Source organism: Scyliorhinus canicula, chromosome 2 (assembly GCF_902713615.1).
Source record: "Scyliorhinus canicula chromosome 2, sScyCan1.1, whole genome shotgun sequence".
Taxonomy (NCBI): Eukaryota; Metazoa; Chordata; class Chondrichthyes; order Carcharhiniformes; family Scyliorhinidae; genus Scyliorhinus; species Scyliorhinus canicula.
Genome location: NC_052147.1, coordinates 248,842,567 through 248,868,763, shown reverse-complemented (window position 1 = coordinate 248,868,763; position 26,197 = coordinate 248,842,567). Strand labels below are relative to the sequence as shown.

Genomic DNA, 26,197 nt, shown 5'->3' with positions numbered 1-26,197 from the left:
TTGCACGAGACACAGCCTCCCCAACGGATCCCCCACCCCCAGTGTGACACAACCGATCCTCCAGGTCTGGGGGCGGGGAGATCGATCACCAGGGGGGGCCTCATGGATGGCAAAGGGACCGATTGGGCTGCACGGATCTGCGAGGACGTGTGATCCCGGGGATGGAGGGGGGCTACAATTTTGGATGATTGTCAGCAGCCTGAGTCCGCCATCGCGCACGGCGCCACCACCGGCGTGCGCATGCGCGAACTCCCGACCGGAAGTGCGGGGGCCCTGATCTGCGAGGGGCACTGGGGGGGGGGGGGGGGGTAGGCCTGCAAGCCCCCTGCAGGTCGGAGAATTGCTCAGGACTTTTGAAGGAAAGTCGAGAGTGAAACGTCAGCTTTTCTAGGCTGGCGTGGGGATATAGCCCCATTTCTGGAGAATCCAGCCCCAGATGATAAAGCAATTGTTTTTTAAAGTGAACTTAAAGCCACATCAGCCTGTCCCACTTGGTTGCATTCTTGTCGCTGGAGTCAGAAGTTTCTGTGTTCAAGACCATCTCCAGAGACTTTGGCACAAAAATGTAGGTTGACACTTCTTGCATTTCTAAGGGAATACCGCACTGCTGCAGTTGCTATCTTCCATGTGAGATGTTAATCCAAAGCCCCATCAACTCTGGGGTGAATGAAAGAAATCCCCTGACAGCTTGTTGGAGAAGGGCAGGGTAGTTATCCAATTCTTATCTCTCAATCAACATAACTCACAACTGATTATCTGCCCATTATCGCATTCCTGTACAAGGGGGTTTTCTGCTTATGGATTGGCTGCTGCATTTCGTTTATCATTTCCTTCACCCCAATAAAGTACCAATTGGCTGTAAATGGTTTTGGGATGTTTTGAGGTTGTTAAAGGCACTCTGCCTTTAAATGCAAATCTTTCTTTCTATTGCTCACAGTAAGAAGTCTTACAACACCAGGTTAAAGTCCAACAGGTTTGTTTCAAACACGAGCTTTCGGAGCACAGCTCCTTCCTCAGGTGAATGCAGTGCGCCAAAAGCTCGTGTTTGAAACAAACCTGTTGGACTTTAACCTGGTGTTGTAAGACTTCTTACTGTGCTCAACCCAGTCCCACACCGGCATCTCCACATCATTTCTATTGCTCACTTAGTACTCCTTAAATGGATTTAGAAAAAATATCAAATTGCGACCTTTGTAAATTATTTATTTTATGATAATCATATGTTGAGCTATAAAATTGACATGGCGTAAAAGGAGGCCATCAGGTCCTTTGAATTCATGGCGGTTCTCTGTAGGGTGATCCAGACAGTCCAGTATCGGGCTATATTATTTATAATTGTTTCCGTCCTCAGCAGAGTATACAATCATTAGCTTTATATTCATAGAATAAGAATGCTATGCTAAATTGATTGGAAACTGGTTAGATGATTTTATTGTCTGGGGATAATACAATGCAAAGTTTAAACATTGCTTGCAGCTTAGTTACCTTGCTTTGATCTAACCCAGACAGATGGGGTAGAATTGATTTCTCTGATGCTGAGGCCTTAAATCAGTTCCTCTCGTCAGCAAGTCTACAGTGCTAATCTCTGTTGCAAATTAACAGTAATTTGAAATGTCACTCATAAAAATCATAGCAATACGTACTATGAGAAATACAAATGTAACGTTTCTATCTAAAATCCTTATTGACGAGCTTTAATGGAGTATTGTAGGTGAAGCTCTCTCTTTGATATCTTTTGCACATTGTGGCAGATTTTGTTTCATAACAACCATGGTTAAAAGCACATCGGGTTGAGTCTTCCAAGGAGTGGCAATCACAGTCCAATTGCCATTCCGTTCTTATTTCTGTACACTGCATTGGAGCACCGCATTTCAAATTAGGCCCCTTTAGAAATGTGCAACATACCTTTTCTCAGAATACTTCTCCATGGTGCAGGATTGATGCCACACATCAATGAGCTCCCATATTTTGCTCAGTTTTCATTCAATGACACTGCAAAAAGCTTTGGGACATTTAAAAAGCTTTTCACTGTGTTCGTGAATGAACGTCAGTGAGATAAGTGGGTAGGATGATAGGGCGTAGTGTGCCAGCTACATAGGAGAAGTTGTCAGGGTGATAACTGGCAGGGTGGGTAGGCTAGCAGCTGGGTAAAGTGGTTGGTTATAGGGTGGGTAGTCTGCCAACTGCATTAGGGCGGTGAGCTTGGGTGGGGTCAGGTTGGGAGGATAACCATAGGGTCACGGAAGGAGTCAGACGGTCGGGGAGGAGTCGGAGAGTTGTTGGGGAGACGGATGTTCGGGGTTGTCAGAGTTTCTGGAAGAGTTGAAGGGATGGAGGAGGAATGAGAGTCGGAGAATCAGGGTGATGAAGGGTTTGGGTTAATCAAAAGAGTTCTAATTAACTATTTTTGAAAAACATCAATATAATAATGCATCAGCAAAGTTCAAAGATGTGGTTGTGCCTTGCTTGATTCAAACATTTAGCTGTGGAAACACAAAGTAATTGGATTAAAAAGCAATGGTTTAATTTGGAAAAATAGAGCTTTCAGATAAGGCGAAACTTGGTCGGTTGAAATTCATCTCTTGCAAAGTGAGCGGAAGCACATTGACAGCCCATTTTATACTCTGCTCAATTTCGTTCTCCACACTAAAGTGATTTCTCAGCTACAATCTATTGTATATTAAATTTAGTAAATGGGTCCCAGTGTTAGATAAGACGTTATGAAATATTTTTCTTGAACTACCTTACAAAGGCTTCAAAAGTAAAGAACTTTTGTAGTGGGGTCGTCACTACTTTAATGTTAGCAAATACATCAGTCAATTTGCACCAAACAATAAGGTAAATTACTTAATTATCTGACTCCGTGATATTAGTTGAGTGGGTAAGTGCTGCCCAGAATATTGAGGGTATTCCCAGCTTGTTCTTCAAATAATGTAATTGGTTAATTTAAGTCCACCTGGATGGTGAAGTGGAACTTCAGTTTAATTCCCCACCCACCGGCCTCACTCCCACCCCCATATCAGGGCCAAAATCTGATCCAAAGTTTGCAGAATGAGGCTCGGATGACCTCCTGACTCAGAAGTGAGAGCACAATTGTTGTTTGTGTCTTCTTTTCCCATTTCTGATCTTCACTTTTTAAAAATGTATTTACGGGATGTGGGCGTCGCTGGTTAGGCCAGCATTTATTGCCCATCCCTAGTTGCCCTTCAGAAGGTGGTGGTGAGTTGCCTTCTTGAACCGCAGCAATCCTTGAGGTATGTGTATACACACTGTGCTGTTAGGGAGGGAGTTCCTCCGCTATCGCTGGGTCAACATCTTGGAACTCCCTCCCTAACAGCACAGTGTGCATACCTATACCTCAAGGTCGTGGGTTTGGAAGGCACTGTCTGAGGAACCTTGGTGAGTTATTGCAGTGCATCTTGTAGATGGTACACATAGATGCCACTGTTTGTTGGTGGTCGGGGTTTGAATGTTTGTGGAAGGGGGAGCAATCAAGCGAGCTGCTTTGTCCTGGGTGATGTTGAGCTTCTTGAGTGTTGTTGGAACTGCACCCATCAAGGCAAGTGGAGAGTATTCCATTACACTCCTGACCAGTGCATTGTTGATGGTGGACAGGCTTTGGGGGGTCAGAGGTGAGATACTCGCTATAGGATTCCGAGCCTTTGACCTGCACTGGTAGCCACTGTATTAATATGGCTAGTCTGTTCAGTTTCTGATCAATGGTAGCCCCCAGGATTTTGATTGTGGGGAATTCAGAGATGGTAATGCCATTGAATGTCAAGGAGCGTATGTAGGAGATGGCCGTTACCTGGCACTTGTGTGGCGCGAATGTAACTTGCCACTTTTCAGCCCAAGATCTTGCTGCGTTTAGCCATAGACTGCTTCATTATCTGAGGAGTCGTGAATGGTGCTGAACATTGTGCAGTCATCCGCAAACATCCCCACTTCTTTTTTTAAAATAAATTTAGAGTACCCAATTAATTTTTTCCAATTAAGGGGCAATTTAGCATGGCCAAACCACCTACCCTGCACATCTTTGGGCTGTGGGGGCAAAACCTACGCAAACATGGAGAGACTGTGCAAACTCCACACGGATAGTGACCCAGAGTCAGAATCGAATCTGGGACCTCGGCCCCGTGAGGCAGCAATGCTAACCACTGCGCCATTGTGTTGCCCTAACATCCCCATTTCTGACCTTATGATGGGAGGAAGGTCATTGAAGCAGCTGAAGATGGCTGAGCCTTGGAGACTACCCAAATGAACTCCTGCAGTGATGTCCGGGAGCTCTGAGATGATTGACCTCCAACCACTACAACCATATTCCTTGGTGCCAGGTATGACTCCCAACGAGTGGAGAATTTTCCCCCTGATTCCTGTTGACTCCAGTTTAGCTAGGGCTCCTTGATGGCAAATGCCATCTCGGTCAAATGCTGCCTTGATGTCAAGGGCAGTCACTCTCACCTCACCTCTGGCATTCAGCTCTCATGTCCATGTTTGAACCAAGGCTGCTTGATAGCTCTGTTAATGACTCATTCCATCACTTTGATGATGATGGAGAGTGGATTGATATGGTGATAATTGGCTGGGTTGGATTTGTCCAATTTTTTGTGTACAGGACACACTTAGGCAATTTTCCACTTTGCTGGGTAAATGCCAGTGTTGTAGCTGTACTGGAACAGCTTTGTTAGGCATAAGGCAAGTTCTAGAGCATAATTCTTCAGTACTATTGCCAGGATATTGTCAGGGTCCATAGCCTTTGCAGTATCCAGTGCATTCAGCCATTTCTTGATATCACATGGAGTGAATCGTATTGGCTGACATCTGTGATGCTGGGGACCTCTGGAGGAGATTGAGATGGATTATACACTTGGCTATTTAGGCTGAAGATTTTTGCGAATGTCTCAGCCTTGTCTTTTTACATATACGGGCTGGGCTCTCCATCATTGAGGATGGGAATATTTGTGTAGCCTCCTCCTCCAGTGAGTTGTTTAATTTTCCACCACCATTCACGGCTGGATGTGGCAGGACTACCGAGCTTAGATCTGATGTGTTCATTATGGAATTGCTTAGCTCTGTCTATTATTTGCTGCTTACACTGTTTGGCACACAAGGATTGACCTCCTGGGTTGGTGGTTACGGTAGAGTGGGGAATATGCTGGGCCATGAGTGCAGATTGTGGTTGAAAGCAATTCTGCTACTGCTGATGGCCCACAGCACGTCATGGATGCCCAGTCTTGAGTTGCTAGATCTGTTTGAAGTTATCACATTTAGCACAGTGGTAGTGCCATACATCACGATGGAGGATAGCCTCAATGTGACGACGGGACTTTGTCTGCACAAGGACTGTGCGGTGGGCACTTCTACCGATACTGTCATGGACAGATGTATCTGCAGCAAAAGGATTGCTGAGAATGAGGTCAAGTATGTTTTCCCCTCTTGTTGGTTCCCTCACCACCTGCACAATCCCAGTTTAGCAGCTATGTCCTTTAGGACCCGCCAGCTCGGCCTTTGGTGGTAGTACCGAGCCACTCTTGGTGATGACCATTAAAATCCCTCACCCAAAGAATATTGTGTGCCCTTGTTACCCTCAGTGCCTCCTCCAGGTGCGATCAACATGGAGGACTATTGATGCATCAGCTGACGGTGGACGCTACGTGGTAATCAGCAGGAAGTTTCTTGCCCATGTTTAACCTGAAACTTCATGGGGTACAGAGTTAATGTTTAGGACACCCAGGGCAACTCCCTTCCAACTGTGTGCCGCTGTGCTGCCACCTGTGCTGGTTCTGTCCTGCCGGTGATGTAGGACATACCTAGGAAGGATGATAGTGGTGACTGGAACATTGTCTGTACGGTATGATTCTGTAAGTATGACTATGTCAGGCTGTTGCTTAACTAGTCTGTGAGTAAGCTCTCCCATCTTTGGCAAAGCGCCCAAATGTTAGTAAGGAGGATTTTTCAGGGGTCAGCAGGGCTCGGTTTGCCATTGTCATTTCCGGTGTCTGGTTTGATGCCATGTGGTCCATCCGATTTCATTGCTTTTTTGTGTTTTTGTAGTGGTTGAATACAACTGAGTGGCTTGCCAGGCTACTTCACTTCAGAGGTCATTTAAGTATCAACCACATTGTTGTGGGTCTGCAGTCAAATGTAGGCCAGACCAGGTAAAGGAAATTAGTGAACCAGATGGATTTTTACAACAATTGACCATGGTTTCATGGTCATCAGTAGACTTTTGATTCCAGATATTTTATTGAGTTTAAATTCCATCATCTGCCATCGTGGGATTCGAACCCGGGTACCCAAATCATTATCTTGGCTCTCTGGATTACTAGTCCAGCGACAATACCACTTTAACTTTGCCACCACCTCTTCGAGTCACTTCAAGTGCTTGATGAAGAAAGCTGAGAAAAGAATCAGGTATGGGAGTACATTGACGGCAAGTGAGTATATAGAGTTAGAGAACAGGGGCAGCATTTTGATTCCAATATGGGGGCAAGGTGGGAGGAGAGCAGTCACAGAATATCCCCGAAAGGCAGTTGGCTAATTTACTCAAGACCAATCAAGGTCATTGATCAGAGACCCCTCAATCGCAAACTGGTGAGGCCAGGGCCCCGGGGTCACTTTGAGGCAACCCCTATAAGCCAAGATACTGGCCTGGTCACAGCTGCAGTTGCAGGAAACCTTTGGAGGGTTATCCCTCTACAGTGATGGTCCGTTAGCTGTGATCATTTATTTTCCTCATGCTTCAACATTGTGCCAAGAGATCCCATCATGATGGAAATTTCCTCCTCTCCCTTCTCTGCAACAGCAGGCCACAGCTCCCTCACCATATTGGATGTCAGCATGCTCTCTAGTCACTAATCGGCCAGTCCTACAAAAATTCCTTTCGAGTGACTGCAACATGGTGTGGGGTTGGTAACCACATTTGATTTTGAGGAATAACCTGACAGAGGCCTTTAAAATCATTTTCTTTTACATTTAAAGTACCCAATTATTTTTTTCTCCAAAATAGGGGCAATTTAGACTGGCCAATTCATCTACCCTGCACGTCTTTGGGTTGTGGGGTTGCGACTCACCAGACGCAGGGAAAATGTGCAAACACTCCGTGGACAGTGACCCGGGGCCGGAATTGAACCCGGATCCTCAGAGCCGTCAGGCAGCAGTGCTAATCATTGCGCCACCGTGACGCCTTATGAGTGGCTTTGATAGAGTGGGTACAGAAGGAATGGTTCCTCTTGTGGACACGAGCATAACTGGAGGCCACCAAAATAAAAATTTACCACTAGATGCAGTAGGGAATTCAGAAGAATCTTTACCCAAAGAGAGGTGAGACAGGTTGTGGTTGAAGTGAATAGTAGGGATTTATTTAAGAGGAAGCTAGAGAAACATGTGAGGGAGAAGGAAATAGAGGGTTATGGTGATAGATATCGATAAGGAAAGATCAGAGGAGGCTCGAGTGGAGCCTAACTACAGGCATGGATTGGTCTGGCTGAATGGCTTGTCGCTGTGCTGTGTCTCGTTTGTAAGTCTGTGAATATCTTTTTGAATTAAAGTAGTTATATTACTATAATTGTTACATATCACGAAAGCAAGTTCAATTATTTTTTCTGCAGTAAACAATGATGAATTAATTTTAGGTGGTACAATGTTTATTTCTCTTGCCAGCTAAAAATGTAACTGTATAATTTATGTATCGCTGGAGTTTTAAATTGATTGATGAACTATTATATGACTTTCCTACACAAGAGTCGAGGTTCTCTTTACAAAACTATAAAACTCTTTTGTGAGATTTGACATGCTCTTTTATCTTCAACCTTTTGCAGCCTAATGTTCTGGACAAACTGGAATGAACAGCAGCCAAGTATCATGAAAGCAACCTTGTCTGGAGGAAATGTTCAGATCATTGTTAGCACTGACATTTTCACACCAAATGGACTGACGATTGATCATCAAGCAGAGAAACTATATTTCTCTGACGGCTCTGTTGGAAGAATTGAAAGGTGTGAATATGATGGGACACACAGATATGTAAGTCAGTAATCTTACATTCTAATACAAAAATTTGGGTTGCATCTTATTCCATCCATCAGACTTCTCAATGAATTAAAAGTGTTTTTGCTGCGTGTTATGTAGGCTAATAGTGCAGACACTTTGCAAATGTAACCAGCCAATGAATGAATGACCAGCTTCCTTTTTGGTGAAAACCGAGCAGGCAAGCAGTTAATTCCAGCTGGACAATTCACCAGCCGATGTTCCACTTGGGCCCCACTGTCTTTGCTCAATTGTTTGACCAGGCAGCAAGGACAACCTCCTGAAGCTGACAGGCTTGCCAACTGCAATTTGAAATGTGTCCTGATTATGGAAAGGCATTAAAGATTCCCGATCAGGATAGGGAATCCAGAACCATTTCAGGAAAGTTTTTTTTTTTACTTCCCTTGTGAAACCAGATGGAGTGTGCATTCAGGCCCCAGAAAGAAACTTTTGGCTGCCATTGTCACACCATGTTTCATTTCCAGGAGTCCCTTGCAATACTCCGCATCTCATCATTTTACAATTGAGCTTCCTGGCATCCAAACATCCACTCCTGTCCACTGGCCGTTTGTTATTTCCTGGATGTTTTGAGCAGGCAGTTGATAGGTGGCATGCAGATGAAGCCCAAGAGCCAAAACCACATCAGCCTTGTGCTGCCAATTGGTCAATGAAGCCTGGCACTCACTTTGGCCACAGCCTGATCAAATGACACTCCAATTTCAAATATAGACTTCAGAGATGAAAAGCGAACCATCTCGCCAAACAGGCAAGTGCTTTTGTGGTGATGAATGTAAAAATACACTCAATATTTCCTATTTTCTTTGGAATAAACAATAGTAATATTTGCATAGTACCTTTAAAGTAGCAAATTGTCCTGAGACACTTCAGGGGAGTGTTAAAAGAACAGAAGTATGACACTCAGACATTTAAGGCTCTGTTCGGTCAAATGACCAAAAGATTAATTGTTTATGCAGTGCCTTTAAGGAAGAAAATGAGTGAGTGAGGCAGGGGGATATAAGGAGGGAGGCAGGGGGATATAGGGAGGGTACTCCAGAGTTTAAGGCTTCAACAACTGAAGGCACATAGTGGAGTGGTTAAAACTGGAGAGGCGCAAGAGGCCAGAATTAGAAGATCTTGGGTAACTCAGGTTTGTGGAGTTGAAAGAGAAGCAATAGATCAATTTGAAAACAAGGATGAGAATTTTAAAATCAAGATGTGTCTTGACTGGGATCCAATGTAGGTCAGCGAGCACAAGGGTACACTAAGTGAAAAATGAAGGTTATTGAGCAACTTCATAGAGATGTATAAAATTATGAAGGGATCTGACAGAATAGATAGAAACAGTGATTGAGGGGTAAACATGAGTGGACATAGAGATAAGATTAAAGGTCAATGACTTTGAACAGAAAGCCAGAGAACATTTTTATGTTGAGTGACAGACTCTGGAAAGCACCACAGAATTTCATTAACGAAACAGGACCATGGATGGAATTTTCTGCTCCCACCATCAGTGGGAATCACGACGGATAGGAATGCAAAATTGGGCATGAGGCCAAAAGTTTGATATCCACCTGCAGGAAAATAAGTCAGAATTTTCCCTAAAGTGTTTCACACCAGCCTAATGGCGGGTCGACTTCCCACTAATCTGTGTCGGAAGCACCATTTGCAGGCATCAGCACGTCATGGACCTCCATTATCACAACTCGCTGGAATCATGCTCACTCTCCTAATTTGGTGCCTCATCAGTGGGTAATCAGACCAGTCTGATTTATGGCCAGATAAATGTAGCATGCACCTGTCCACCTTCGTTTCACATGTACATAAACACAGTGATTATCTACCTTTCACTATCCTGTTGCCATCCATCACCATCGCTTCGAGTCATGAACATTGGCAAAGCTGCACAATCAAGCGGGACCTGGTTGGGGTGGGTAAGCACTGTATCGAGAGAGGCTCTGGTAGGTACAAGCAGGGAAGCATTGTACCCGGAGAGGCTGTGGTGTGGTGCAATTGAATCCGCTACAATTTTTACTTTTCCATACTTCCCCGTGTAGCAGAGCGAACCATTGTGCAATGTAATCAACTGTCACTGCTTTCGCCTGAGAGATCATTCCCCTCAACAGTATCCACAGCAGTGTATCTGTTTTGTAGGGGAATGGCAACAGGAGATTCCTGCACTGTTTGCTAGTCCTTTTGCTCCACCTGATTCCCATTTCCTTCCTTCCTGGGGACTCTTAGCCTGCGATGTGACTACTTCTCTATACAGGCTATCCACAATACTCTCCACCTCGCAGATGCTCCACAGTGTCCCCAACCACCACTAGAGCTCCAGAATCCGGGATTTCAGAAACTGCAGCTGGAGACATTTCCTGCACACATGATGGCCCTGGGCACTGGAAATGTGTGCGCATTCCCACGTGGAGCAGGAGGAGCAAACAAGGGTTTTGAGCTCTCCTATCATGATGTAATTCTTTGGATTAAACATTTAAAGGACTAAACATTAAAAGTAAATAATATCAAGTACTTTAGAGCCCTTCTACAAACTATAAACTACAAAATAAAGACTTTACAAACTATAAGCTATAATAGTAGTATAAATACACAGCATTTGTAATCACCCAATCAGCAGCTTCAATTTGCCCCATGTCACTTTTCAATCGTGATGTCAATTTATGAGCTCTAGCCTTTGGATTGAGTGAAGATATGCTGTTCTGTTCAGCTGCTTCTCACCAGATGCGTGCTGTCTGTAACCTGTGGCTCTCTGTACTATAAGAGTTCCTTAAAGTCCCTGTTTCCACTTATGCTCCAAATTACTTAAGATCTTACTTTTACTTGAAGGAGAACACACCATTCCTACTTGCTAATCAGAGAAAAGAAGTGACTGATTATATCCTCCCTCTTTCACCAAACTCCCTATTTCACCAAACTCCAGCTGCACTCTAATTCAACATGGCAGCACTTCAACTGGATTTCAGCCTTGGAGTGAGAGATTGATCCTTGAAAGATCAGTTGCTTTCATGTGTTTGATCTATCTGTTCTCAGGAAATGGCAGCATGAAGGCTGTAGACAATGTCGCCTTCTTGATGGCTGTGTTTAACATAATGGGTCCTTCACCTTCTGACAGGGCATAGAGAAGAGCTTCAGCCTGAGGTGCATGGTGCAGGGAAGCTGCAGGAAATCCCAGAGGCTGATGAGGTGAGACCTATCCCATGTACACCATTGGCACGACCCAGTGTGTACCAAAGAAGGCTCTCATTTTGGAAATGATTGAGAGAGTGCCGCAGACGCCTTTGGTTGTCAAGGAATGCGGTGGCTCACATCTGCCACATTCTTAGGGACGACCAGGCACCACATGGACTGGGAAGCAAGTGGCTGTGAACACTGAAAAGGCAACCACTGCACTTAGGTTTTTTGCAACCGGCTCATTCCATGGATCCACTGCCGCATATCTTAGTCCTTCATGCATAAATATATAAGGGAAGGTCTGGTTGTCCTTTACGGTACGACATCTCATTACATACAGTTCACAAACTAGCCAGATCACCGAGATTCCCTGCATTTACGGTGATCTCCAGTTGCCCACAATTGCAGGCTGCCATAGGTTGCACAAATGTCACTTTTGAATTCCACAGTTGAGCCACTATCCTTCAATGGGTAAGGGTTCCACGCCCTGAAGGTGGAGCTTGTATATGATCATCAGAAGAAGATCATGCATTTTTGTGCCAGGTTCCCTGGGAGTTCTCACTACTCCTACATCCTGTGTCACTTCGAGGTGCTATCAATCTTTGAGGGCCCGCAGCACTTCCAAGGTGGCTGCTGGGAGATGAGGAGCACCCACAGAAGACTTAACTTGTGACACTAGTATGTCATCCTCAAAGTGCCTCAGAGGAGAAATATAATTTGACGTATTTGTGACAAGTTCCATCATAGAGTAAACCATTGGCATCATGAAGGTCCTCTTCTGATGTTTAGACTATTCAGGTGGGGCTCTACTGTAATCTCCATAGAGGGTATCCCTCATCATCGTGGTCTGCTGCGCCTCACACAACCTGGCGCTTCAAAGGGGAGATCACTTTACTGAGGGAGACATGGACGAGACATTTCCTTGGATGAGGAGGACATAGATAGGACAGAAGCTGAGAGGGCCAGGATGGAGACGTTCAATGCGAGGATGCCATCGCAGTGGCATGAAGTGGAAGATATGCCCTTGACATGCTGATTGCAATTAGGTTCCAGGAGGTGTAATGCCCATACAAGGTGACAAATGTTAGTTTCTCCTGTCCATTACAGGCATTGAAGTGATCAGGAAGCCCTTTCTAATCATCCACATCTCAAGCAAGCTCATCTTTTAACCTGGGACCAGTAGCCCTCTGAGATCACAAAGGTCGCAAAGATCAGCTTCCAATGATGATTTGGATGGTTAGGTCACAGTTGGGGCAGTGTGTGCAGTTCTAGTCTCCACACTACAGGAAGGATGTGATTTCATTGGAGAGGGTGCAGAGAAGATACATCAGGATGTTACCTGGGCAGGAGCATTTCAGCTATGAAGACAGGCTGGATAGGTTGGGGTTGTTTTCCTTGAAGCAGATAAGGCTCAGAGGGGACCTGATTGAGGTGTATAAAATTATGAGGGGCCTTGATAGGAAGGAAATGTTCCCCTTAGCAGAGGGATCAATAACCAGGTGGCATAGATTTAAGATGCAGGAGGTTTAGAGGGAATGTGAGGAGTAACCTTTTCACCCAGAGGATGGTGGGAATCTGGAACTTACGACCTGAAGGGGTGGTAGAGGCAAGAACCCTCACACCATTTGAGAAATATTTAGATGAACACTTGAAATGCCATAGCACACAAGGATACAGGTAAAGTGCTGGAAAATGGGATTTAAGTAGATAGGTACTTTACGGCCGGTGCAGACACAATGGGCCTCAGGGTCTTCTCTTGTCCTGTAAAAACTCAATGCCCCTATGGCACCTGTGTGATGTGAAAGACAGTTCACCAGTGCATAACCTGAGCTAACTTAACATTCTGCATCTTTGCCACCAGCCATTACACTTACAGCTGTAACAAAAAGGGTTTCCTTTACTCCACAACAGGCTGGTATTGGGTGTCACAGATCACTGTGGGTGTCGCTCCTGCAGGTGTTAAAACCACGGCCTGGAAGTGTCGCACTGGGACAGCTTCGCAAAAGAGAGGGGGCAAGTCTCACTGTTTATACCTAACCAGTGAGGTTGTCCTTATGCCACACCAGTTACCTTGCCTGCCACCTTCGCCTGTGTGAGTCTCTCTCCTGTGATGGTGAAATGTCACCCGGAAGTGCCCCACTCGTGCAACTTCACAAGAGAGAGAGAAAGAGGGACCACTGTTTTTTCCTGACCAGTAGCCTCTCGAGTGAGCGTGTTTGAAGCGCTCAGATTCCTTTTTCCGGTCCTTGGCTACGGGATTATGTCCTGGCAATTATTGTGACTTGACCAGAGCGACAGTGAAAGGAAGGTGAGATACAGTACTCACAGGCCCTTTTGGCATGTGAAAGCAGGGTCTAGTCTTTTCTGGAGATTCGTTCATGCAGGGTCTCTACAACTTCAGAAATACAGCAGCCACAATCTTCAGCCTTTCTGGGGAAAGGTAGCAAATTCTGGTCTCTGCTTTGCAAATGTGAGGTAATGCATTTTGGAAGGTCTAATGCAGGTAGGGAATATAAAGTGAATGGTAGAACCGTCAAGAGTATTGACAGTCGGACAGATCTTGGTGTACAGGTCCACAGGTCACGGAAAGGGGCAACACAGGTGGAGAAGGCAGTCAAGAGGCATATGGCATGCTTGCCTTCATTGGCAGGAGCATTAAGTATAAAAATTTGCAAGTCATGTTGCAGCTGGAGAACCTTAGTTAGGCCACACTTGTAGTATAGTGTTCAATTCTGGTCGCCACACTACCAGAAGGATATGGAGGCTTTAGAGAGGGTGCAGAAGAGATTTACCAAGATGTTGCATGGTATGGAGGGCATTAGCTATGAGGGCAGTTGAAGAAACTCGGTCTGTTCTCACTGGAACGACATAGATTGAGGGGTGACCTGATAGAGGTCTACAAAATTATGAGGGGCATAGACAGACTGGATAGTCAGAGGCTTTTTCCCAGGGTAGAGGGGTCAATTACTAGGAGGCATAGGTTTAAGGTGCGAGGCGCAAGGTTTAGAGGAGATGTACGAAACAAGTTTTTTACACAGAGGGTAGTGGGTGACTGGAACCCGCTGCCGGAGGAGGTGGTGGAAGCAGGAACGATCGTGACATTTAAGGGGCATTTTGACAAGTACACAAATAGGATGGGAATAGAGTGATACAGACCCAGGAAGTGTAGAAGATTTTAGTTTAGACAGGCAGCATGGTCGGCACAGGCTTGGAGGGCCGAAGGGCCTGTTCCTGTGCTATACTTTTCTTTGTTCTTTATTTGTAATGGTTTTTCTGCATGTTTCAGAAAGACAACGCTCACAGCAGCTCTTGTCATCCTTTCTGGCGAGAATGAGCCATGCTCCCAGAATCAAAACTGAAAACTCTCTGGGACTCTGAAAAGCATTCCACTGGGATATGATCCAATTACCACCAGTTAGCAGGCAGTGTATGGCCTTTTGGACCAATTCAATGGCCACCAGCCACTCAGTCAAACTGAGTCCCAACCCATCTCTCTCTCTCTGGTGCTAGCAGGTCTACATCCTCCTATTCATGCAGCAACAGCAATCTATCCCTCAATGCGAGCAAAACATAAAGAACTGGTCATTGACTTCAGGACTCAAAGTACTGTGCACACCTCTGTCAGCATCAATGGGGTCGAGGTGGAGATCGTTAGCAGCTTCAAATTCCTGGGGGTGCACATCTCCAAAAATCTGTCCTGGTCCACCCACGTCAACACTACCACCATGAAAGCACAACAGCGCCTATACGTTATGTCCATACTGACTCTTACCAACTTTTACAGATGCACCATAGAAAGCATCCTATCCAGCTGCATCGCAGCCTGGTATGGCAACTGCTCGGCCCAAGACCGCAAGAAACATCAGAGAGTCGTGAACACAGCCCAGTCCATCACATGAACCCACTTTCCATCCATTGACTCTATCTACACGTCCTGCTCCCTGGGGGAAACGGGTAACATAATCAAAGACCCCTCCCACCCGGCTTACTCACTCTTCCAACTTCCTCCATCGGGCAGGAGATACAAAAGTCTGAGAACACACATGAACAGACTCAAAAACAGCTTCTTCTCCGCTGTTACCAGACTCCTAAAGGACCCTCTTATGGCTAACCTGATTAACACTACACCCCTGTATGCTTCACCCGATACCAGTGTCTCTGTAGTTTCATTGTGTACCTTGTGTTGAAAAATGAAATGAAATGAAAATCGCTCATTGTCACAAGTAGGCTTCAAATGAAGTTACTGTGAAAAGCCCCCCGTCGCCACATTCCGGCGCCTGTTCAGGGAAGCTGGTATGGGAGTTGAACCCACGTTGCTGGCCTGTTTTGGTCTGCTTTAAAAGCCAGCTATTTAGCCCTGTGCTAAACCAGCCCCTGTGCCCTATTATGTATATTTTTTTCTTTTCTTTTCATCTACTTAATGATCTGTTGAGCTGGTCGCAGAAAAATACTTTTCACTGTACCTCAGTACACGTGACAATAAACAAATCCAATCCAAATCAGCTGAGACTAGTACAGTGTTCTCTCCTGTAACTTTTGAATTCTGATGCTTGAATTAAAGGTCTGTGTCCATTAATCATCCATGGAACAAAAGTGTAATAGCAAAAATTAAATGAAGGGGAAATAAGGAAATAAACAAAGGACGCTTACACTTTGCTAAACATAACATGAATCTGAGGCACACAAAGCCAGACCATTGAGAAGTGGGAACTCTGGATCCCCTGAAATAAGATGGCATATAGTAGCATCTGCAAAAGGCATTCACATCCTAAGATGTTAGGCCAAGGTGCATTATATATTTAGTGATTGAGCACCTGCACCACCAGTGTCCAATAATAATTTCACCAGCACAGAGCCTGGGTGCAGCCTCTATCTGCAGCAGAGTTAGAGGTTTGTATCTGTGAGCTGTTGGAGGGTGCAGGTGAACACATTGACAGCTTGACATTTAGTGGGTCTGAAAATCTTCATCTGAAGTGGTTAGGTCTGGGGCTGAGGGGCTGGCTGGAGGTTTATTTTGGCCTGGTCCTATTGGTGCCTGGAAGAGAGACAAGGTAGAGCTAGTTCCTGAGTAGGCAGAATAAAACATTTCATTTGACTCACTGTGACGGCCATTATGTGTTCGACTAATGGCAGTCCCATCTGTACTGCTTTATTGGGGGAGACCAATCTCACCTTGCCACAGAAGCGATCCATGTCCTCCACTGCCAACGCAGCAGCCGCCTCGTCAAATGCAGTCAGAGCCTGTATTTCAGAAATTCCCCACTTCAGAAGGATCTCTCCCTCTTGTCATGGTCTAGCATCACCTGCATGAGGTCAGGTGGAATGGAATGTTGAGAAGGGGCGGAATGGACTTTGGGAAGCATGCGTGGCTGCTGTGTGCACTCTTCCCAGCCCAGTAAGGACAGATGGAGTTGAGTGTGCAGGATGATACATGAGATGGTGGTCATGTTAAAGTGTGTGTGAGCCATTCAGTGCAGATGTCCCTTCTGCTAATAATATTTGAGATCTCTGTGGACTGTAGCCCTCAGATCACCTCATGCCCTTATGAGAGTGAGCCTCAAAAGAGTTGAAGGTTGACTTATCCTGACAGAGCAGACAAGATCATTCACCATCTTCCTGCACTGCAACACATTTCTATTATTTGCGCCACAGACACAAACCTCCCTGACCACTCCATCCCAGGCCAGCAAGGTCAGCTTGGTTGCCCTTCTGCTTTCATCCCTTGGGAAGAGGCTGTCTCGGCATTCGCGCAAGGCCTGAGGAGAGGCACCAGGGAGTTGTGGCTGAATCGAGGCGCAGAGGGCTTCCTTCACCATGGCATACAGCCACACCAGCTAGCTGGATTGAAGAGAGTTAAAGCATGTTTGGGAAAAGCTTAAATATGATGCCAGGAACTTAGACCCCTTGAGGTATCAGTGAGAGGGCAGACGAATCAGTGCCTTCCCCACCACATGGTTTGGTGAGCAGCTCACCAATGCATAATTAATCAGCTTTCAAACCGAAGATCGCAGGTCTGAGAACCCGTCCCACTGATCAGCGGAAAACCCGTTAACTGTCTTGCCCACCACCACAGTCTGCAAAATGGAAAATTCCACCTTATGTCTTTATTTTAAGAAAAAGTGGAATAGGAGGTTGAATGAAAAGATAAAAGAGGTAAGGGAACAGGATGGACACATGGGATACTGACTACTGCTTGTCTGGAGGATAAACATTAAACAGGCTTGGGCAGGACAACCTATTTTTATGTATGTAAATATATATGGATATATATTCTATGTAAAATCACTAGATGAGCAAATAGCATTTGAAAAAAAAACATTTATCAAGAAGCACTCTAGCTATTTACACAAATTAATTATTTTCCTAAAGCATGCCTTTTGTCTATGTTGAATATTTCATGATATTTGCTATCAACATTCCACACTACCATTTACTTTCTTATTAACCTGTACTGGAAGATATATTTTAGCTTTTGATGAACAAACAGAAGCTTAAAAAATTTCAGATCAAATAATAAGGTCTATGATGTTTGATGGGAAACCAAGTTTTTTACTGAGTCGTGATTAGGTGTTCCGTATTTATAGATAATTTGTTTGCAGTATAGTCGCACCATAATTTGCTATTTTATCAGCTAGATAATGACATTGTCTAGATAATGGGATTATGTATAAGTAGGATAACCATAAAAATCACAATTACAATTCGAGGCAAATGATTTGTATTTTTCCACACTGGTGTCACTCACAGTTTGGCAGAGGCGGAAGAGACGTTCTGGCTGTGGGTTACAGGAGGAGAATTGAGGGCATTTGGAAAATTGAGGGGTGTTGTATTGGGACATCTCCCTCATGTCATGATATTAACTCGTGCACATAATGAGATACAGACAGGCAGTGACAGGCACCCAGTACAGCCAATGAACACACAGGACAGAACACAACCAATCACCAGGCAGAACACTAGAAGATGGTTTCCCACTATGAAACACACGAGGCATCAGCACTCTGCCTCTTTCCACTGGTGACAACTATAGTGACAGTCAGGGTGCAAATATCAGTTAGCACCTTCCGCACGTGGCTCAGAGCTAGCCTGGTCTAGTTAGTTATAGTAAGCATGCTTAGATTAGTACAGTAAGAAGTCTTACAACACCAGGTTAAAGTCCAACAGGTTTGTTTCAAACACGAGCTTTCGGAGCACGGCTCCTTCTTCAGGTGAATGGAAAGGCTTGTTCCAGAAATGTTTATATAGACACAGTCAGAGATGCCCCGGAATGCGAGCACCTGCAGGCAATCAAATCATCAAAGATGCAGAGAGAGAGGTAACTTCAGGTTAAAGAGGTGTGAATTGTCCCAAGCCAGTTCAGTCGGTAGGCCTCTGCAAGTCCAGGCTTGTTGGTGGGGGCCGAATGTAATGCGACATGAATCCCAGATCCCGGTTGAGTCCGCATTCATGCGTGCGGAACTTAGCTATAAGTTTTTGCTCAGCAATTTTGCGTTGTCGCGTCTCCTGAAGGCCTCCTTGTAGAATGCTGACCCGGAGATCAGAGGCTGAATGTCCTTGACTGCTGAAGTGTTCCCCAACTGGAAGGGAACAGTCCTGCCTGTTGATAGTCGCACGATGCCCGTTTATTCGTTGTCGCAGTGTCTGCATGGTCTCGCCAATGTACCACGCTTCGGGACATCCTTTCCTGCAGCGTATGAGGTAGACTACATTGGTCGAGTCGCACGAGTATGCGCCGCGTACCTGGTGGGTGGTGTTTCCACGTGTAATGGTGGTGTCCATGTCGATGATCTGGCATGTCTTGCAGAGATTACCCTGGCAGGGTTTTGTGGTGTTGTGGTTGCTGTTCTGAAGGCTGGGTAATTTGCTGCAAACAATGGTTTGTTTGAGGTTGCGCGGTTGTTTGAAGGCCAGTAGTGGGGGTGTGGGGATGACCTTGGCAAGATGTCCATCCTCGCTGATGATGTGTTGGAGGCTGCGAAGAAGATGTCGTAGTTTCTCCGCCCCAGGAAAGTACTGGACGACGAAGGGTACTCTGTCAGTGGTGTCCCGTGTTTGTCTTCTGAGGAGGTCGGTGCGGTTTTTTGCTGTGGCGCGGTGGAACTGTCGATCAATGAGTCGAGCGCCATATCCCGTTCGTACGAGGGCATCTTTCAGCATCTGTAGGTGTCTGTTGCGCTCCTCCTTGTCTGAGCAGATCCTGTGTATACGGAGGGCTTGTCCATAGGGGATGGCTTCTTTAATGTGTTTCGGGTGAAAGCTGGAGAAGTGGAGCATCGTGAGATTATCTGTGGGCTTGCGGTAAAGCGAGGTGCTGAGGTGACCGTCCTTGATGGAGACGAGTGTGTCCAAGAATGGAACTGAATTTGGAGAATAGTCCATGGTGAGTTTGATGGTGGGATGGAACTTATTGATGTCATCGTGTAGTCGTTTCAGTGATGTCTCGCCGTGGGTCCAAAGGAAAAAAATGTCATCGATGTATCTGGTGTATAGCATCGGTTGAAAGTCCTGTGTGGTGAGGAAGTCCTGTTCAAACTTGTGCATGAAGATGTTGGCATATTGAGGTGCAAATTTGGTCCCCATGGCTGTTCCGTGCGTCTGGATGAAGAATTTGTTGTCGAAGGTGAAGACGTTGTGGTCTAGAATGAAACGGATGAGTTGCAGAATTGCGTCTGGAGATTGGCAGTTGTCGGTGTTGAGGACTGAGGCTGTTGCAGCAATGCCGTCGTCATGGGGGATGCTGGTGTAGAGTGCCGAGACATCCATTGTGACGAGGAATGTTCCTGGTTCAACTGGTCCATGGGTGCTGAGTTTCTGTAGGAAGTCCGTCGTGTCGCGACAGAAGCTGGGTGTACCTTGTACGATGGGTTTCAAGATGCCCTCGATGTGGCCAGAGAGGTTCTCACACAGGGTCCCATTGCCTGAAACGATAGGACGGCCTGGTGTGTTGGCCTTGTGTATTTTCGGGAGGCAGTAGAGATCTCCAATGCGGGGATTACGTGGGATGAGAGCACGTAGGGTGTTCTGAAGGTCTGGATCTAAGGTCTTGATCAGTCTGCTGACCTTAGATCCAGACCTTCAGAACACCCTACGTGCTCTCATCCCACGTAATCCCCGCATTGGAGATCTCTACTGCCTCCCGAAAATACACAAGGCCAACACACCAGGCCGTCCTATCGTTTCAGGCAATGGGACCCTGTGTGAGAACCTCTCTGGCCACATCGAGGGCATCTTGAAACCCATCGTACAAGGTACACCCAGCTTCTGTCGCGACACGACGGACTTCCTACAGAAACTCAGCACCCATGGACCAGTTGAACCAGGAACATTCCTCGTCACAATGGATGTCTCGGCACTCTACACCAGCATCCCCCATGACGACGGCATTGCTGCAACAGCCTCAGTCCTCAACACCGACAACTGCCAATCTCCAGACGCAATTCTGCAACTCATCCGTTTCATTCTAGACCACAACGTCTTCACCTTCGACAACAAATTCTTCATCCAGACGCACGGAACAGCCATGGGGACCAAATTTGCACCTCAATATGCCAACATCTTCATGCACAAGTTTGAACAGGACTTCCTCACCACACAGGACTTTCAACCGATGCTATACACCAGATACATCGATGACATTTTTTTCCTTTGGACCCACGGCGAGACATCACTGAAACGACTACACGATGACATCAATAAGTTCCATCCCACCATCAAACTCACCATGGACTATTCTCCAAATTCAGTTCCATTCTTGGACACACTCGTCTCCATCAAGGACGGTCACCTCAGCACCTCGCTTTACCGCAAGCCCACAGATAATCTCACGATGCTCCACTTCTCCAGCTTTCACCCGAAACACATTAAAGAAGCCATCCCCTATGGACAAGCCCTCCGTATACACAGGATCTGCTCAGACAAGGAGGAGCGCAACAGACACCTACAGATGCTGAAAGATGCCCTCGTACGAACGGGATATGGCGCTCGACTCATTGATCGACAGTTCCACCGCGCCACAGCAAAAAACCGCACCGACCTCCTCAGAAGACAAACACGGGACACCACTGACAGAGTACCCTTCGTCGTCCAGTACTTTCCTGGGGCGGAGAAACTACGACATCTTCTTCGCAGCCTCCAACACATCATCAGCGAGGATGGACATCTTGCCAAGGTCATCCCCACACCCCCACTACTGGCCTTCAAACAACCGCGCAACCTCAAACAAACCATTGTTTGCAGCAAATTACCCAGCCTTCAGAACAGCAACCACAACACCACAAAACCCTGCCAGGGTAATCTCTGCAAGACATGCCAGATCATCGACATGGACACCACCATTACACGTGGAAACACCACCCACCAGGTACGCGGCGCATACTCGTGCGACTCGACCAATGTAGTCTACCTCATACGCTGCAGGAAAGGATGTCCCGAAGCGTGGTACATTGGCGAGACCATGCAGACACTGCGACAACGAATAAACGGGCATCGTGCGACTATCAACAGGCAGGACTGTTCCCTTCCAGTTGGGGAACACTTCAGCAGTCAAGGACATTCAGCCTCTGATCTCCGGGTCAGCATTCTACAAGGAGGCCTTCAGGAGACGCGACAACGCAAAATTGCTGAGCAAAAACTTATAGCTAAGTTCCGCACGCATGAATGCGGACTCAACCGGGATCTGGGATTCATGTCGCATTACATTCGGCCCCCACCAACAAGCCTGGACTTGCAGAGGCCTACCGACTGAACTGGCTTGGGACAATTCACACCTCTTTAACCTGAAGTTACCTCTCTCTCTGCATCTTTGATGATTTGATTGCCTGCAGGTGCTCGCATTCCGGGGCATCTCTGACTGTGTCTATATAAACATTTCTGGAACAAGCCTTTCCATTCACCTGAAGAAGGAGCCGTGCTCCGAAAGCTCGTGTTTGAAACAAACCTGTTGGACTTTAACCTGGTGTTGTAAGACTTCTTACTGTGCTCACCCCAGTCCAACGCCGGCATCTCCACATCATAGATTAGTACAGCATCAAACCCACAGCGAATTGTGTGCACTGCGTAACAAGTTCAATAAAGCATATTGAACGAACATCAAAGTTTGGAGTCTACTTGGATTGGATTGGATTGGATTTGTTTATTGTCACGTGTACCGAGGTACAATGAAAAGTATTTTTCTGCGAGCTGCTCAACAGATCATTAAGCACATGGGAAGAAAAGGGAATAAAAGAAAATACATAATAGAAATACATAACTTTCAAGTACAACTGCATCCAGTTACAGTCCGTGTGACCCCAGGGTGATTAACATGACACCTCACACATTCACAATGCCAGAGACATTTCCCACCAGCAGGCAGACACCTTGATCTGTTACCAACTGAACGAAAAGGGCAGTTAGATGTCACACTTTAATCACCCCAGTTAGGTGGTTGAAATCACCCTCCACACTTTGCCAGCAATCCTGTCATAATCCAGGAGGCTGTCATAATCCAAGAGGCTCGATGGTGCAAAGGGGGGCCATGGAAGGAAAGGCCCCCTGGCCCCTCAGTCCTTGTGTTCCATTCCGAGCGGATTTGTCATCCAATCAGAGGGACTTTTCTGAATTTTTATTTTGAACTTACCTATCAAAGGGCATCTCTCTGATTGGGCGAGCAGCATCAGCAGTCCATCCATTGTCCTGAATTGGATGCTAATAAAAAGAGTCAATTAGGAGGGCACCTCTCAGAAATATTCCTGTGCTGGTCATGCTGCCACCAACTGGGACTCCATTTTCTAGCAACATGAGGGCCTTCAGAAGCCGATGGAAAGATTTAGACCATAGAGAGTTTTGAACCACACTGTAGATTTGTTTAAGTAATGCGCTCACCCAATATGGTACATGACATTTTTTCAGCTGCATATAAGATACTTTATTCCAGATACGTGAAACACACCCATCACTGCTTTCAAATTATTTATTTAAGTGTGATTAAGATGGAGAGTCATTTTAATTTTGTTCTCAGAATGTGGCTGGTGTTGGGAAGTCTGCATTCATCTTCAGGTGCCCTAAGCAGGTGGTGATAGGACTTCTCCTTGAACTGCTGCAGTCCTTGCAGTGACAGTGTTCCACAGTAGTACTAAGTAGGGAATTGGAGGATATTGATCCAGCAGCAGTAAAGGAACAAGAGCATATTTCTAAGTCAGGTTGATGTGTGAGTTGGAGGAGAATTTGGAGGAGCTGCAGTTCTTGTGAAGTTATCCTTCTGAAGTGTGGAGGTCACAGGAAAGGCAATGCTGCGGAATTATTTGATATCCTGAAATGCAATCCTCAGAGAGCCATGCTATGGCCGAATAAACACCATGAAAGTGAAACTAAGGGTGAACCAAACCTGTCCTTTGTCATGCAGGAAAGCACTTTCCTCTTCATCGAACAATATGCAATTGCAGAAAGTGATATTGAACGTCCCATCTCGTCTTTCCAGTCTTTTCACTCGATTTTTTAATCCAGTATTTGCCATTTCAGGCCCATGTTCTCTGTGCTTAACACTTTCAATGGAACAAGACACCACAGGCAAAAACAAATCTCCACTTTGCCTTTACCATTAAATCATAGAATTTACAGTGCAGAAGGAGGCCATTTGGCCCATCGAGTATGCACCGACCCTGACAAATAACACCCTACTCAAGCTCACGTCTCTACCTTATCCCTGTAACTCAGTAACCCCCATTTAACCTTTTTGGACACTAAGGGCAATTTAGCATGTCCAATGCACCTAGCCCGCACATCTTTGGGCTGTGGGAGGAAACCGGAGCACCCGGAGGAAACCCAAGCAGGCACGGGGGAGAACGTGCAGACTCCGAACAGACAGTGACCAAAGCCAGGAATCGAACCCGGGACCTTGGAGCTGTGAAGCAACTGTGCTAACCACTGTGCTACTGTGCTGTCCACATTACTGTTTCTCTCTGTTCACTGTCGCCTATCATCTTCCACTGGTCAGTGGACTGCATAATTCTTAATTTTGCCATTTCATTTTGGCATTTCACCGAATGATTCAGACTATCCCAAATTGTCAGTTAGCTTACCCATTTATCACTTTTCTACATTTCCTTTAGTATTGTAAAGACTGTATTACTTCACCTCATTAAGAGTCATGGTAAATTACAGTTCAGCATTGATTAAGGGTATAATTTATGGTGATTAAGACAGATTAATCATTGATAATAATTGTTCTGAAATCCATTAATCATTGTTTAGTGCACAAAGAGTAATTGAACTTACTTTCATGACATGCCTCTTTCTATAACCACCAACTCATTAAAATTTGCCATTTCAAGTTCATCTTAAGGTCTTAGAATGAATGACTAATGAGAGCAGTTTCAGCATTTTGATCATGACACAATGCAGATTGTTAAATGATAAATTAGGCTTCAGAACAAATGCCAATAGAAAATTCTCATAAATAAAGAAATAGAATTTCTGTTATTAAAACTATTTGTTTGCAGCAATAATCAGTCATTCAATAATCATTTAGAGTACAATTAAGCAGAAAATAGCCAATTACTTACGTTATCATCGAGTTAGATAGAATCATACTTATGTGAAGACTCATGTGTCACAGTGTTAATTATTTATACGCAACCATAGCTGGTTCTCACACCATAAATATCAATTTGATTATACTATATTAAAATAGTAAACACAAATACAGATAATTGTTAGATGAAGAGGGAAGGGAGGATGCTTGTGTGACAAACAAACACTGGCAAGGATAGGAAAGAAATTTGTTTGCATTTGTCGTTTTCCTGGGCCAGTTAGCTTTTCAGGCTATTATTAATTAAACCTCAATGGCATTCGTCAATGGCATGAATGATATGAATTACTGCCTCTGGCATGGACCAGTTGAGCCAAATGGCCTGTTTCTGTTCTGTAAATTCTAACACATTCCTTGGAATTTTTTGAGAAATAATCACGAGAGAGCACATGTTTTCTGATTGTTATTGCCATTTGAGCACATAGTCCATAAATTTAGCTCTATAACACATTTAATCCTCATAGCTCATCTTTGGCTAAATAATAGCTTTTAATTGCTTCTCCCCTCTTGTGTTTGCAATGGCACAGGTAGTTCTGAAATCTGGACCAGGTACTTTCTTTGGCTTAGCTATTTATGGTGATTACATCTTCTGGACAGACTGGATGCAGAGATCTGTAATGCGCTGTGATAAGTACACGGGAGGAGATGTGAAAGTGCTGCGTTCAGATACATCACATCAACCAATGGGAATTATGGTTGTATCTAATGATACCAACAACTGTAAGTTATATTGAGTATGCTTATCATTGGCTGTCATTTTTTTCTTAAATGCTTATTCAATATGTTCATATGTTGTACATTATTATACACTTGTTTTTTTTAACATGTTTTAGTGTGATAAATACATTATATTGGAGAACAGTGATGTTCAAAACTTGCTGTAATAACTTTGAGTCACCAGTTAGAGAGCTCCTGGTCTGTTGTTACCACTAACTGAGCTTTTCCTGTAATATTGCTTCTAGTGGTCCCTTTTGTGTCCTTGGAAGAAGCATAGTGTTGAGCTGTTTTAGTTTCCTCAATATTGCTGTTAAGAATCCACAACATATAATTCCAGAGGTGGGCATGTCTCACTTGTCCACATTTAATCAGTGTGACTTATCTTGAGAGTTGATTTCAATTTTGTTAATGCTTCAAAACAACTTTCCAGACTGTTAACATGAAAATCTGGAGTAAATAGTGCATTCTTCATGGCAAGGCTCTACCAAATAGTGTCCACTTGCCACAAACAATCACCACTTTCTTCTATGCAGGATCAATTGTTGTTCCTTTTACGTTTGGTATTGATGCAAATTGTCCTGATGACTACCAGATGAAAAGGTTTGACAACATGTGTCTTTTTTCAGAAAAGGTTTAAACTTAATTCAAGATGTTGTCTCCTACTGGTGGGTTTCTCATCCACTTACACATAAATACAATCTA

The 26,197-nt window shown here is 45.1% G+C and overlaps 1 protein-coding gene across 1 annotated transcript in view; it reads left to right on the top strand.

The window, feature by feature from the left end:
• The window catches only part of LOC119962094 (low-density lipoprotein receptor-related protein 1-like), a 2,271,162-nt gene that overhangs the window by 1,844,116 nt on the left and 400,849 nt on the right, over window positions 1-26,197 (top strand). Inside the window, 2 exon segments of the mRNA XM_038789946.1 lie at window positions 7,821-8,025; window positions 25,306-25,498. Of these exon segments, the coding sequence (XP_038645874.1) occupies window positions 7,821-8,025; window positions 25,306-25,498 (398 nt within the window).